Below are 16278 nucleotides of genomic sequence, written 5' to 3'. Positions count from 1 at the left end.
AGTTATAATTCTCTCTAGAACTTGAATGCAATCTGACAGATTGCTTAGCTGTAGGCTATAACAGTCATGTGAAACACTGTCATACAGTGTTATGCCTGGATTTCATAAATAGCCTTGAATTTACTAACACAGACTATCCTTCAGGTTTTTGGAAGTAATTTGCATTTTCCTCTTGTAGAAAACATCATAAGAACAATGCTTAGTGGCTAAATGTATTATAACAGTGTTTTAAGTCTAAACACTTTATTGATAAAATAATCGTTCATTAATCATAGAATGTTCATACTTAATATGGCTGTCAGATACAGCTTAAGGGATACAGTTAATAGCTTGAGCTAGTTTTGCGAACATGCATAAACAGTCCCCTCAGGCTGAAACATAAACATTAGAAGTCGTTTTGTGTATAAATACAAATGTTAACTCACAAAAAAGCCCCTGTCAAGATTTCTGAGGGACTGAAAAAATAGGGCAAAGCCTCATGGGAGAGTGAGTTGTGTCACTGGATACCTGGTCAATTAATGCCAGTCACAGTCTGAGACACACACTTCTCACTTTATCCCAGTTTCTGCACTGGAGCATCTTGAATTTAACCAGCAGCACAAGCGAACGCAGGATCAGCGAGACGATCAAACAAGGTCATCAAGATTGGTGTGGTACCATTTAAATCCTTCAGGTTCAATAAACGTCTGGCTCAAGGGCACAATACTGGACCCTCCCAGATTCACTGACCCATTTTAAGGACTGTAGGTGGGTATGGATGGTTGGTCTTGTTAAAGACAATGCCGCACATGTCATTGGTGAAGGTACTGATGTGGATCATGATACCTCATAAAACTCTCTCTACAAGGGCACAGCAACACAAACACACAACATTAAGAACTGCTTGCGTAGACACCATCGTGCAACCTTGGGTCATTGATTTGACTTTGCCTGACAGTAAAAACAGAAAAAAGTACATATACATACAAATCAGAGCAGATTGCAGCAGATATTAACACTAGTCGCAATGTAACACCAACAGCTTGCATTACTTTTCTCTTCTGTCTGAACTGGTGCATTTAATAATAACCTCATTAAGAACTCATCCCTGGGTTAAATTATGGATTGAGCTTCGTTCAGATCTAAGACACTGCCTGTATCTTGCTCACTAGGTAGAGAAGTGGTCCATTAAGCCTGTTAATTACATTTTGAGTGCCCTAAAGTCAAACAAAACTCTGTAATTTCTCAACTATTCAAAACCCCCTTTTTTTCCCCACTGAAGATCTTGTAGACTTTAACAGATTGAACCCAATTCTGTCAATGCTGGCACAATGTTTTTTTTTTTTTTCGGGATGAAAAAATGCTGACAGAGTGATAATTTGTGGGTAAACTCTTATTCTAACATTAACGATTCTATTATTATTATTTAATTATTTTAGTGATTGAAAAGTGCAGTCTTGGGGTTCAATAGATATTTATACCTCACCGGCCACTTTATTAGGTACACCTTTCTAGTACCAGGTTGGACCCCTTTTTGCCTTCAGAACTGCCTTAATCATCGTGGCATAGACTCAACAAGATATTGGAAATGTTTCTCAGAGATTTTGGTCCATAATGGCATGATAGCATCATGCAGCTGCAGCAGATTTGTCGGCTGCACGTCCATGATGCGAATCTCCCATTCCATCACATTTCAAAGGTGCTCTATTGGATTGAGATCTGGTGACTGTGGAGGCCACTTGAGTACAGTGAACTCATTGTCATGTTTAAGAAACCAGTCCGAAATGATTAACGCTTTATGACATGGTACATTATCCTGCTGGAAGTAGCCATCTGAAGATGGGTACACTATGGTCATAAAGGGATGGACATGGTCAGCAACATTACTCAGGTAGGCTGCGGCATTGACAAGGTGCTCAATTGGTAACAATGGGCCCAAAGTGTGCCAAGAAAATATCACCCACACTATTACACCACCAACAGCAGCCTAAACCATTGATGCAAGGCAGGATGGATCCATGCTTTCATGCCAAATTCTGACCCTACCATCAAAATATATAGCAGAAATCGAAACTCATCAGACCAGGCAACATTTTTCCAATCTTCTATTGTCCAATTTTGATGAGCCTGTGCGAATTGTAGCCTCAGTTTCCTGTTTACTGGATATTTTCTATTTTTTGGACCATTATCTGTAAACTCTAGAGATGGTTGAGCATAAAAAACCTAAGTAGAACAGCAGTTTCTGAAATGCTAAGACCAGCCTGCTGGGCACCAACAACCATGCCACATTCAAAGTCACTTAAATGACCTTCCTTCCTCATTCTGATGCTTGGTTTGAACTGCAGCAAATTGGCTTGACACTGTCTACATGCATAAATTGATTGAGTTGCTGCCATGTGATTGGCTGGTAAGAAACTTGTGTTGATGAGCAGTGTACTTAATAAAGTGGCCAGTGTGTGTGTGTATATGCTGATGTATATACATAATAACCTGCAGGCACACAAAAACACTGGTATGCCGTCTTAGTGAAAGATATCTTCACTCATAGATTTTGAAGGACGGCTATTTAAATACAGTCTCCAAAGGCTTTGCAGACAATAAATTCACACGCATAGGCAAAGAAACACAGATGTCAGTGCTGTGATCGGTCGAGAGCCGCCGACGCCTGCGGACACTCTAAAATCACATCAAGGGCAAAGACATTACACACTACACAGGATGGCAGTGACACATTCATTGTGTTCAAAAAAAGATGGATTTCCGGCAGAAACGCCATTTACATTAGCTCCCATTTTCCCTCTCTTGGCCTAAACTGTGCTCACAATGTTTAATTTGGCTCATAAAGACGAGCCCCGAGCGTGTGTCACACTGAGTTCTCTGGAGCAGACCATGAGATGAAGGGCTTTTTCTCTTTTTTTTTTAAATAAAAAGAGCTGGCTTCAGCTGAAGTGAAGCTGATATTGAGCTGTGATTATTATGCTGACTGAAGCCCGGGGCTAAAGATATTAGCTTTACTCTAAATACTTTCTGGCTCTCATTTCAGGCTTTTTTTGTTTTTTTTTGGGTTTCAGAAAGTACCACTAATGTCATCTTTGTTTTATCGAGTCTTCAGATTTGAGCAGAGTGGGCTGTAACATCAATTAACAAGCTCATTAGCTGTCTAATATTAATTATCATCATGATGCGCCTGTAATGAGTGATGTCCTGGGTTAGGCATGTCTTGCAAACAAGTACTCTGTGTGAATTTAACCTTCTCACCTTCTACTTGTTATGGCAACTGATGAGCAAAAACTGCCACGAGAGATTAGGATAGGTGTTTTGGGTGATATGTTGAGCATAACATACATAGACGGGGTTGAAGTTGTGATTGCTCAACATGAGCAGAAATATATTGTAATGAATAGACATAGACTATGTTTACATGGACATCACTAATCATTATGTGCCTTAATCTGAATAAGACAGTGATATGATCAAAGTCTTTACATTTACATTTTCATGATCCCGTTTTACCTGTTATAGCACATCATTCGATTAACGTCATTGCGTCTCCATGCTATCCACATTTCCTCCAGCTTCATGTAATTTCGGGTGTTTTATTTTTATTTTGTGGACTTTAACTGCAGTTTAGCACTTTCACTTTCATTCAGGAACATTTCATGCATGCCCCTATGACAAATGAGATATTGGATGCGAGAAACTGCTGGAAAAGTGTTGTTTTAATGGAATTTAATACCGCCTGCCATATGGGAAAAAAACGAGTTAAGAATTTTGTGATGCTAACTCGGTAGGTGCAGAGAATAGTGTCAAACAGCCGTGTGTGTATAGACTATCCTGTCGCAAAATGCAGGGAAAATCCTACACGACAGTAATAGTTTGATTGCTGTGTTTACATGTCTGTACTGCACTTCAATAATGCGACTAAAATCGGCATACTCCATGTCTTAATTCAATTTCTGTTTCTGTTTTAATTGGATTAAATTGATTAAAAATCACTGTTTACATGGTAGACTCTTAATCAGAGTATTGTCTTAATCGTATTAAAATCAGTTTATTGTTGTCCATGTAATCATACTCAATGTCTGCTCTCTAGTCTAAAAAAGTATTTGTTTGGATTTAAGTAAGCAAAGACTCATAGCATTGACTGAACCACTCTTAAACACATCTCAAGACATTTGGGGTTCAGGTCAACTGGTGGTCTAACCAATTGTACACATGAAGCCTCCTTTTAAAGTGTGAGGCCAGTGAATCTTTGCATTGTCATGCTGGAACATGGGCGAGGCCTTCTAACGTGGTTGTTCAAGAAATAATGAAGCTACACTTTAACTCAGAGTTAGGTAAAAAAAAAAAATAAATAAATAAAAAAAAAAAAACATATGTACAGTTGAAGTCAGAATTATTTGCCCCCCTGAAATTCTTGGCCTGTTAATTATCCTTTGGGAAATATTTAAAAACAAGAAGGTCGCTGGTTTGAGCCTCGGCTGGGTCAGTTGTCATTTCTGTGTGGAGTCTGCATGTTCTTGCATGTTCTTCTTGTAAAAACATGCTGGATAAAGCCGCAGCTCATTCCGCTGTGGCGACCCCAGATTAATAAAGGGAATAAGCTGAAAAAAGAAACTGAATGGATGAATAAATGAATGAATAAAATATTTATAGTAAAAAGCCTATATATGTGTGAGAGAGAAAAAAAAAAAAAAAAAAAAAAAATATATATATATATATATATATATATATATATATATATATATATATATATACAGTTAAAGTCAGATTTATTAGCCTGTTTATTTTTTTTCCAGCAATTTCTGTTTAACAGAGAGAAGATTTTTTTCAACACATTTCTAAACATTATAGTTTTATTAACTTATCTCTAATAACTGATTTATTTTATCTTTGCCCTGATGACAGTAAATAATATTTTACTAGATATTTTTTAAGACTCTTCTATACAGCTTAAAGTGACATTTAAAGGCTTAGGCAGGTTAGGGTGATGATGCAAGTTATTGTACACCAATAGTTTGTTCTGTAGACTATCAAAAAAAAAAGGCCTAAAAATTTCAATCTTAAAATTGTTTTTAAAAAATTACAAAATGGCTTTTATTCTAGCCAAAGTAAAACAAATAAGAGTTTCTCTAGAAGAAAAAATATTATCAGACATACTGAGAAAAATGTCCTTGCTCTGTTAAACATCATTTAGGAAATATTTTAATAAAATTATAAGTTTCTCTGGATCTAATATTCATATAACAATTATATCATCTTGAATAAAATGTATATTTTTGATTTACTCTTATAAATTTCAGATAGTTGCACAGAAAATATTTTTTAATTTTCATTTAGTTTAAACTGAAACTACAGCTAAAACAAAACAAAAAAAAAATCTATTTCAACAAAACCTTTAAATGAACAGCAAATGACTAGGAGCAGACAGAATCTGCAGACATTTGCAGCTATTTCTTCACACGTATTTTGTAAAAAATGTGCAGTTTTAGGGAGTATCATAACTAAAAACTTAATATGTGAAAAAAAAACCTTTTATTTAATATTTACAATGGAAATCCAATTAGATCCACTTATTTGGCGAACAAAGCAAGTCTATCATATAATACATCTACCAAAAGAAAAAGAAAATATTACTTTACAAACTGTATTGTAAATAACTCAAAACAACATTTTTTTTTGAAAATAATTATAATACTGGAATTAATTTAAAAGCTGAATAAATATAACTTCACACACATTTACACAAGTAAATAAAGAGATTCAATGATGGGCTAAAAATCTGCACATTTCTGCACACTCAGATTCCATGTGGGCCTAGAAATAACTAAACAAACTATTGATAAAACTACAATCGTGACAATAGTTCTAACATGAAACTGCATATTAATATTGTGCATTCCTAATATTTACAGCAAACTTTACTTCCAATTTAGTCTTACACAAAGCCTGTTACTGTATAATTTTTAATGCATCCTTGTAAAAAATCCAAATTAGGCATTTTAATGAAAGATAAATAGCAGTGTATAGGCTTCGTTTACCTCATCCCTCGAGTGGAGCGGTTGTTGTAGTTCTGCAGCAGCTGAGGAAGACCCAACATGGCTTCAAACATTACAGCCTGAGAGCCCAGGGCCTCCACAAACAGCAGCCAATCCAAAAAGAGGAACGTTATGAAAGCGCACAGCAGTGTAAAGGCGAAGCAAAACATCAGATAATCCTCAAAAGAACTCCAGCTCCAAAAATACCGAAGGTCCAAATCTGCAGAAGAGACAAAGATAAACAGGCATAAATAAAAATGCAGGAAAATCATTTCATTTACAGACAATAAGAAATCTCCATGCATCTCTCTACAACACTAGCCAAGAAAAAAAGAGAGGACTTTAAAGCATTGCATCATTAGTATGCATATCACAATGCTCAACACTTCACACAAACTGTCTCATGCTACTGTATACCAAAAGATAAATGAGCTTTGAAACCGGTGCACCTCCGTTATATAAAGAAACCCATTTATGACAACTCAACATTTCACAACAATTTTCCTGAGAGGCGTGAAATTAATGACCAGGCTCTCCAGGGGAACACAGCCAAACATTCAGAAGAGTGGATTAAGATCTTGTACGAAATATAGACGCGAACTCAACTGTACTTGAGTCAGCAGTAAAGAAATCCATATATACTGTATACACATATGTACAGGCCACTTTATTAGGTACACCTGTTCTATTGCTTGTCAATGCATTTATCTATAGTCAGCCAATAACATGGCAACAACTTAAAGCATTTAACCCTTGTATGGTCTTCAGGTCTGTGAAAAATAAAAATTGAGCCACTGTCGCCTCACAGCAAGGAGGACACTGGTTCGAGTCCTGGCTGGATCAGTTCGCATTTCTATGTGGAGTTTGCATGTTCTCCTCGTGCTTGTGTGGGTTTCCTCTGGGTGCTCCAGTTTCCCCTACAGTCAAAAGACATGCGCCAAAGGTGAATTGGATTGGCCGTATAGTGTGTGTGTATGTGTGTGTGAATGAGAGAGTGTATGCCCAGTTTTCCCAGTATTGGGTTGCGACTGGAAGGGCATCCACTGCGTAAAACATATGCTGGAATAGATGGTGGTTCATTCCACTGTGGCGAGCCCTGATAAATAAAGGACTAAGTCACAGAAAAATGAATGAATTAAATGTATTCATTATAAAACTCAGAATACATTTTTGATGAAAACTTATTGTGCACCTGTTACCCCGCCGGTCCTACACCACCCAACCCGCTCCAAGCTGAGATCGAACTGGCAACCTTCTGCATGGGAGTCAGTTGCTCTAACAAGGAGGCTAAAGACCTAGAGCACCTTTAGAGGTCAGAGGAGTGAGGTTTACCTGCACAGCACTTCACTAGCTGGCCTCCGTTACACACCCTCCTACAGATTTACATTACATAGTGGGTCTAGTGGACCCAAACATCCTCCAGGTTAAAATAAGTGTCAAAACTCTTTGTGTGCACCCAATGTGGACAGTATACAAAAAATAGGGATCAAGTGCAAAAAGTACATCCTGTTCCAAAACAAAACTCTGCCCCTCGTGTGTTGTACAAGCTGGCATGTAAGGCAATATGTTCAATGGGACTGATAGGGCAAAAAACGAGAAGCACTTTAATTCATGTGTTCTAACAAAGGTAATGAAAATATTAGGCTTAAATAACTTTTATATTGCTTGAAATTGGGATGAAGTAAACATCTGTTGAATATTTGAACATAAAGAAGTAATTTGTTGAATTAACCCAAAAATGGAGCAGTTCCTCCAGACCCATTAACACTGGCTGAGTTATAAATTTGAACACCACACAAGGGTTAAACTTAGACGTGGTCAAGCCATTATGCTGAAGTTCAAACTGAGCATCAGTATTGGGGAACAAAGATGAATTCCAAATGATTTACTCACAATGTTCAAATTGAAAACAATCTGAGCAATATCTAAAGCCATTTTCCCAGTGATGGGTTGCAGCTGGAAGGGCATCCATTGCGTAGAACATATGCTGGATAAGTTGGCGGTTCATTCAACTGTGGCAACCCCAGATTAGAAGCCATGTCATTTGTAAAGGTTGTCAGTGCCAGCTGAAATCCTCGAGCAATGTGACAAAATTGTTTATTTTGTTTATGTGATTTGTCAGTTTTCTTTTGTGTTGTTTATTAGTATAAAAAAAAAATTACTGAATCAAATTCAAAATCACACAAGCTTTTGAGTTTTCTGTACACAAAAGGCTTTACTTCAATGATTAACACATTAACAAAACCAAAAAACATAATTTGTGTTTTCATAACTGCATATTTAATGTTGTACTACAGTTTTATTCAGATTTTTATCTTGCTCTGTTCTGTAAAAAATATAATTATGACTTTATTTTCTTTAATAGCAATTTTTGACTTGTATAGCATTTTTTAAATTTATGCAAACAATGTAAACTTTGAAAAAATCCTCCAAATGACTTAAGACATTTTAAATAATTTAATTGATAGTATAAATATTTTTTTTTTACTTACACTTAATGAATAACCAGTCAATACCATTACCATGTCATTGGTAATGGTTAATAACCAGTCAATATAACCACCGCTAATTGAACTCTGCATTTTATAATAGTTCATTTGTCTATAAGCACAACAGTTGTTGTAGAGCAATAGGCAACAAATCTAATCTTTTCTGAATATGCTATGCTAAAATGAAAACAAGCATGGATATTGCCTCATCAACACTGGACAACGGAAAACTGGAAAAGGTTTGCCTGGTCTTAGAAGGCTCAATTTCTACTCTAACATTTGATTACACATTTAGTGCATGCATGTTCTCCCTGTGTTCATTGGCTTCCTCTGGGTGCTCTGGTTTCCGACACAGTCCAAAGACATGCGCTATAGGCAAATTGGGCAAACAAAATCAGCCCTAGTGTTTGAGTGTGTGTGAATACGAGAGTGTATGGTGTTTCCCAGTACTGGGTTGCAGCTAGAAGGGCATCCGCTGCATAAAACATATGCTGGAAAAGCTGACGGTTCATTCCCCCCTGATAAATAAGAGACTAAGCCAAAGGAAAATGAATGAATAAATGAATGAACGAATGAATTAAATTTAGGGCAATCAACCAGAAAGAATTCATTCATCAACAGCTCAGGCTGCCAGCAACATAATGGTGTAAGGGAGATTTTCTTGGCACATTTTGGGCACTTTAGTACCAATTATGCATTGTGTCATAGCCTGTACTTAACCGTTGACCATGTTCATCTCTTTATGACCACAATATATTCCTTGATCACACAACATTAAGAGCTGCTTCTGTAGACACCATCGTACAACCTTGGGTCATTGACTTGCCTATCCCTGACACTTTTGCAAAACACCCAAAAAAGGTACATATATAAATCTGAGCAGATTGCAGCAGATATTAACCCTAGTCATAATGAAACACAGACAGCTTGAATTACTTTTCTCTTCTGTCTGAAAAGGTGTATTTAATGTATCAACACAAAGCTCAAAGTCAAAACAACTGAAATTGGTTTCTTGAACATGTTACATGAAAATGAGTTTACATACTTAAATGGCCTTTATAGTACCCAGGTCTCAATCCAATCAAGTGTGTGATGCTCTCATGTCAATATTGACCAAAATCTCAGAGAAAGTTTTCCAGCATCTGGATAAATCTTCAGATTTAAGTCCAACCTCGATGATAATTTGACAACTTTTATCCAAATAAACAGTAAGATACAGCTGAAGTCAGAATTATTAGCCCCCCTGAATTATCAGCCACGCGGTATTTAAACTTACAGTGTAATTCACATGTTTCACCACCTACATGATAATAATAAATAATACGTTTTTTTTATACTAGACAACACTTGATGTTTCTATCTCTGTCAGTATTTAGAGTTAAAACAAGTACATTCTCTAAGTGCTTCTGTCACGGTGTTTAATCCTTTCTGTGCCAACTTATGGTATAGTTAATGCCACACAAACTGTAAAGTGTTTAATATGGGTAGTTCATTTTAAATAAAAATAGTGAAATGTTCGATAAGAGTTACATTTTTTTATGAAGGAAACAGCTGTGCTGATGAGGTGAACGCCGAGAAAACCAGACTGCATGACATTAAGATGGTTATCTATATCGAAGAACTGAAAATAAGCAGATATTATAACAATTTATCAATAAACTAACACCTCCTTCTCTCGCTGTGCATGGCTGTGGTTTGCTGATCAAAAGAAAAACAAAAGATGGGGAGGAGCTGAATTCTGTTGCCGTTTTCATATCAAATTTAAAGCTGACTGAGGCGATTATTTAGTGCAGGGGACACCAACCCTGTTCCTGGAGAACTATCTTTCTGCAGAATTCAGTCCCAACCCTGATCAAACACACCTGAACCAATTAATAGTCCCTAAAGCAGCACTTGATAATTACAAACAGGTGTGTTTGGTCAGGGTTGCAACTAAAATGTGCAGGAAGGTAGCTCTCCAGGAACAGGATTGGTGACCCCTGATTTAGTGTATACAGTTTATGAGCTAATTGCAAAAGTTTCAGGGGGGCTGAGTAGAAATATAGAGGGGCTACAGCCCTACTTAAATAGGCCTAGCAACGCCCATGATTCAGCTTAAAGTGCAAATTAAAGGCTTAACTAGGTTAGTTAGGCAAGTTAAAATAATTAGGCAAATCATCGAATAACAATGGTAACAAATAGTTTTATAGACAATCATAAAAAAAATACTGCTTGAGAGGGCAAATAATATTAACCTTGAAATGGTTTTTAAAAATAAAAATTGCTTTTATTCTAGCCTTAATAAAACAAATAAGACTTTCCACAGAGGAAAAAATATATAGAAAATACTGTGAAAATTTCCTTCCTTTGTTAAACATCATTTAGTAAATATTTGGGATAAGCACTAATAATCCTGACTTAAACTGTAGATTCTAGTGATAACCTTTACATATAAAGTCAAAATCAACAACAAACATACAGTAGAGCATGTTTTGTCCAGTCCGTCAAGAATCAGTGAAGACACAAACAAAGCAGGCTCGGTACAGTTTAGACAGGCTTCTTTGTCGCACTGTTCTCTACATTAGTGACCACGCGCTGCATATAAGACATCCTGACATGATCAACGAGTACCTGTCTCTCCCCAATACTGATGGCACAGGATCCTGAAATGAGCTGACATCAGCTCCAGAGAATTGATAGCTAAATAATAGCCCTATTTGTTACAGCTCAGACCCGAGTGTCACGTTGAGTGCCACAAAGCCCACAGACCACACGCTGTCATTTAGCAGGTTTTATGTTCTGATTACTTGCATGCGTCCACCTGACAGGAACCGGCGCTGCAGTGTGGCTGCCGTTTCATCCGCTGTCAGGAAACATCGGCATGACTGTATGGTAAAGTAAAGGGTCAGGAGTCTGGATGTGTGTGTTTGTGTGAATAATGCAGCATATTATCTGAAAACTCACAGCTTGAAAGAGGAGAACAGATCAAATCAGCTAACACTATAATTACACACTATTAATCATTTATTAAGCATTAGCAAATAGTTCATTCATAATCTGTTAAGCATTAACTTTACATTAATAAATGTTAGTAAGCAGTTTATAAATATAGCTACACTTTCAGAAATAAAGCTACGCGAGCTGTCACTGGGGTGGTACCTTTTCGAAAAGAACAAATTTGTACCTAAAAGGTTCATATTGATACCTCAAGGGTACATATTAGTATCTAAAAATTTAAAGAGCAACACTTTTGTATTTTTAGGTACTAATATGTACCCTTGAGGTATTAATATGGACCATTTAGGTAAAATTTGTAACTTGCGAAAAGGTACCATCATAGTGACAGCTCGCGTATACCTTTATTTCTGAGATGTACAAATGCTCTATTCTTGACATACAAGCGCATGTATAATGTGTTTGATTGTATTTTCATATTTTGTTAAGGATTCATTTTTCATTACTAAAATAAATATTGCATTATTTACAAACCAGTTATTTAAGAATAGTTGAGGTTTTTAAGCATCATTCAGATTGTGTAAGTAAATGATTAATAAACTTTGCAAATTAACATTTATATATCTTTTTATTCAGGCATATACTAATACTTAGGCAGCAATCAGAATAATTAAGCACATTATACATGTACTTTTAAGTCAAGATTACAGCATTTGTAGTTGCATTTATAAACTGCTTACTAATATCTATTAATGTAGAGTTAATGCTTAACAAATTATGATTTAACTATTTGCCAATGCTTAATGAATTAATTAATAGTGTGTAGTTATTATAAAGTTTTACCAAAATCATGAATTAGAAAGACAAATTGCATGAATGTTGTGTTATTAAGGAAAACTCAGGAATAAATTGATAATTGGGAAGAGATCTCCACCAATGGTCATATAAATAATAATAATAAAGTAATACTGTTTGAAAGTGTAATATAACATGGATTATTTTGCATTCAATTTTAAACATCAACTATTTAATTTCATTACATGCTAAAAATGCGTACCTTTGGGTGGGAGTAATTAATTAGATTAAACAACTACATTACACAGTTTACATTTGCAAAGTGCATCTAGTCAAAATGACCATTCATTCTTTTATTAATTTTTTCTTGAGCTTAGTCCCTTTATTCATCAGGGGTCACCACAGCAGAATGAACAGCCAACTTATCCAGCATATGTTTTACACAGCAGATGCCCTTCCAACTGCAACCCAGTACTGGGAAACATCCATACACTCATTTACAGACATAAACTGCAGCCAATTTAGTTGATTCAATTCATCTATATAGCGCATTGGACTGTGGGGGAAACTGGAGGAAACCCACACGAACACGAGGAGAACCTACAAACTCCAGACAGAAATGCCAACTGGCCCAGTCGGGACTCGAACCAGTGACCTTTTTGCTGTGAGGTAACAATACTAACCACTGAGCCACCATGTCACCCCAAAAAGACCAAAAAATAATAAAATACCAGCTTAATTAGAGATAGTTGATTAGATCCATTTATAAAAGTACAAAAACACAATTATAATAGCCTATATTAAAAATAATAATAAATAAATAAAAAACCCTAAACAATAATTGCAATTAGAACATGTTAGATACAGTTGTATTGGTCATGCTTTAAAACAGTTTTCATTTTGTGGTGTGTATTTGTGTTTCCGTTTGCTACTGTATTTTTCTATTTGCATCTTAGCCCCATAATATCTAAAAGTAAATGTGTTAAAAAAAGAAAGCTGCAATTGTTTTCACAATTTAAAGCATGTTTTTATCTACCAAAATATCCAGCTTCAATCCATATTTATTGAAAATTACACTTTCATAAACAACATCCTGTTTGTCAGATCCAAAGCAATATCTGGGCCAGTCAAGTAGCTTTTACATACAGTGCATCTGGAAAGTATTCGTAGAGCTTCACTTTTTCCATGTTTTTTTATGTTACAGCCTTATTCCAAAATGGATTAAATTCATTATTTCCTCAAAATTCTACACACAATATCCCAAAATGACAATGTGAAAAAAGATTTCCTTTTGACAAAAATTCCCAAAGACAGGTGTGCCAAGCTTGTGGCATCATATTCAAAAAGACTTGAGGCTGTAATTGCTGCCAAAAGTGCATCAACAAAATATTGAGCAAAGGCTGTCAATACTTATGCACGTGCGATTTTTCAGATTTTTTTATTTTTATGAAATTTGCAACAATTTCAAAAAATCTTTTTTTTTCACATTATGGGGTATGGTGTGTAGAATTTTGAGGAAATAAATGAATTTAATCCATTTTGGAATAAGGCTGTAACATTCAAATATGTGGAAAATATGAAGCACTATGAATACTTTCCGGATGCATTGTAAAAGACAAAAAGATCATATGACAAAAACTTAATTTTAAAACCTTAATAGACGATTTGAATGCAAATATGACAATCTAGCAAGAAGTCTAGTCAGAATGACTGCAATGGCCTTTCTAGAAGTTATCAAATTCATGTAGTTTTACAGTTCTTTTAAACTGTAACATTATTTTCCTTGAAAAATAAAATGAATAAGCCCTATAGGGAGGATGCAATGCTTCTTTTAAAACATTAACTCACTCCAAACTTTAGAACAGTGGTGAAACTGTACTATGCTACAATTCTTTTTATCTGTTATCTATAGATTGTATGGAAAATAACGGTAAAAAGACAAAAACAATTACATAAATAAATATAAATAATTATATTCCTTGGGCTAAGTACCTTATTTATCAGGGGTCGCCACAGCAGAATGAACCACCAACTATTCCGGCATACAGTATGTTTTATGCAGGAAACCGACGCGGAAACCGACGCGAACAGAGGGAGAACATGCAAACAGAAAAGCGAACGGGCAAACTGGGACTCGAAGCAGCAACTTTCTTGCTGTAAGATGACAGTGCTAACCACTGAGACACCGTGCACGCATCAACAAATAAAAAGGTTAATAATAATGTGGCTTATCAAAAACTAAAATTGTACAATCTGTATCACACAATACACTTTACTTTGAACTTAGAAAAGGAAATTAATAATTTATTTGGAACAAGAACTGCCATATTTTCTTAATGGGTTCCAAATTTTATCAAACTGCTTAAATGAACTTCTAGAAAGTCTATTTTCCAACTTTACATTATGCTATAATTCTTAACGCCACATGCTTAATTGATGATTAATTTTGGACCCTGCATGTCACGCTAGAATAGCACTACAATCATCCTCGAGCAACCAAGGTTAAGTGTCCTGCTCAAAGGCATATCAATGATAAATCACCACTTGTTCCATTTGGGAATCAAACCAGTACCTTTGAGTAAAGCTCTAAACATTAAACACTGCACTATGCAAATTCAGTTTTCCACATAGGGTGCACAATGACAAACACTGACACTTAATGTATGGAAAAAAGCAGCATAAAGCAAAATTCTCTAACAATTTCATTATTCATCTGGGCGCAGAACTGCATTAAAAATATATTGATAGTCTCACCCACCCTCAGAATGACTCATTGAGTATTTAAATCTGGTGTTTAGCTCATGCCGCACTATTTGTGCAGGGATACTTTAAATCAAGTGGCTTGTATCTGCTATTACTTTTCTAAGCAGATAATGAACTTGCAGATAATAAGGGTATTAAAAAAACCTACACGTTTACATTGAACTAGTCATGCAAAGGATAATTTGGAAGCAGATTAATAAATGTTCTTAGTGGTGGGCTGAGCAAACACCATAGAAATGGCCTATAAAATGCCACCGTCCTTCATCCAGGCTGATGTGTGAGCTCTAACCCTGTTATGCCCCAGAACGTCTTGTTCCAGCACTGATGGCATTCAGAACGGAACAATCACACTTCTAAACGAAAGATAAAGGTGCACAATAAAACACAGCCTTTTCCTCAGAAGTCCACAGATCAAACATTTCAATTACAAACACAGCTCCACCTCAAAGTGGAAAGTCTGCCTTAACCTTTGTGTGTGTCAAAAATATAATAAATAAATAAGTAAAAATATTAATAGGCGAACAAGGACATTTTGGCTTTACACTGGTCTTTATGAAAAAAAAAATACAATAAAAACCTCTAAAGTGGATTATAACTAACAGAGAAGGTCCATCAAAATTAACCATTGCTGAACATACATTGAATAGAACATTAAAACAGATTTTTAGCTGAATCCGAGGTCCTGGGTCATATGTATCATGCAAGTCAATGGTAAACAAAACGAAACAATATATATATATATATATATATATATATATATATATATATATATATATATATATATATATATATATATATATATAYAYATATATATATATATATATATATATATATATATATATATATATATATATATATATATATATTTATTTATATATATATATATATATATATATATATATATATATATATATATATATATATATATATATATATATATATATTTATATATATATATATATATATTTATATATATATATATATATATATATATATATATATATATATAAATATATAAATAAATATATATATATATATATATATATATATATATATATATATATATATATATTTATATATATATATATATATTTATATATATATATATATATATATATATATATATATATATTTATATATATATATATATATATATATATATATATATATATATAGATATATATATATATATATATACACTTTTAAATTAACAAAATAAATAAATGAATAAATAAAATAGATATAAATAAAATAATATAAATAATAAAATAAAAAAATAA

General features: G+C 34.6%; 1 protein-coding gene across 3 annotated transcripts in view; it reads right to left on the bottom strand.

Moving 5' to 3' along the window:
- si:dkey-246g23.2 overlaps positions 1 to 16278 on the bottom strand; it is an 85666-nt gene that overhangs the window by 18879 nt on the left and 50509 nt on the right. For all 3 annotated transcript variants that reach the window (XM_073929917.1, XM_017352034.4, XM_073929918.1), the window contains one exon: positions 6021 to 6237. In XM_073929917.1, the coding sequence (XP_073786018.1) occupies positions 6021 to 6237 (217 nt within the window). The remainder of the gene's footprint in view (positions 1 to 6020; positions 6238 to 16278) is intronic.

Source organism: Danio rerio, chromosome 18 (assembly GCF_049306965.1).
Source record: "Danio rerio strain Tuebingen ecotype United States chromosome 18, GRCz12tu, whole genome shotgun sequence".
In the NCBI taxonomy this organism is placed as follows: domain Eukaryota; kingdom Metazoa; phylum Chordata; class Actinopteri; order Cypriniformes; family Danionidae; genus Danio; species Danio rerio.
Note: the sequence above shows the minus strand (reverse complement) of the source record. Positions and strands in the feature narration are given on the sequence as shown.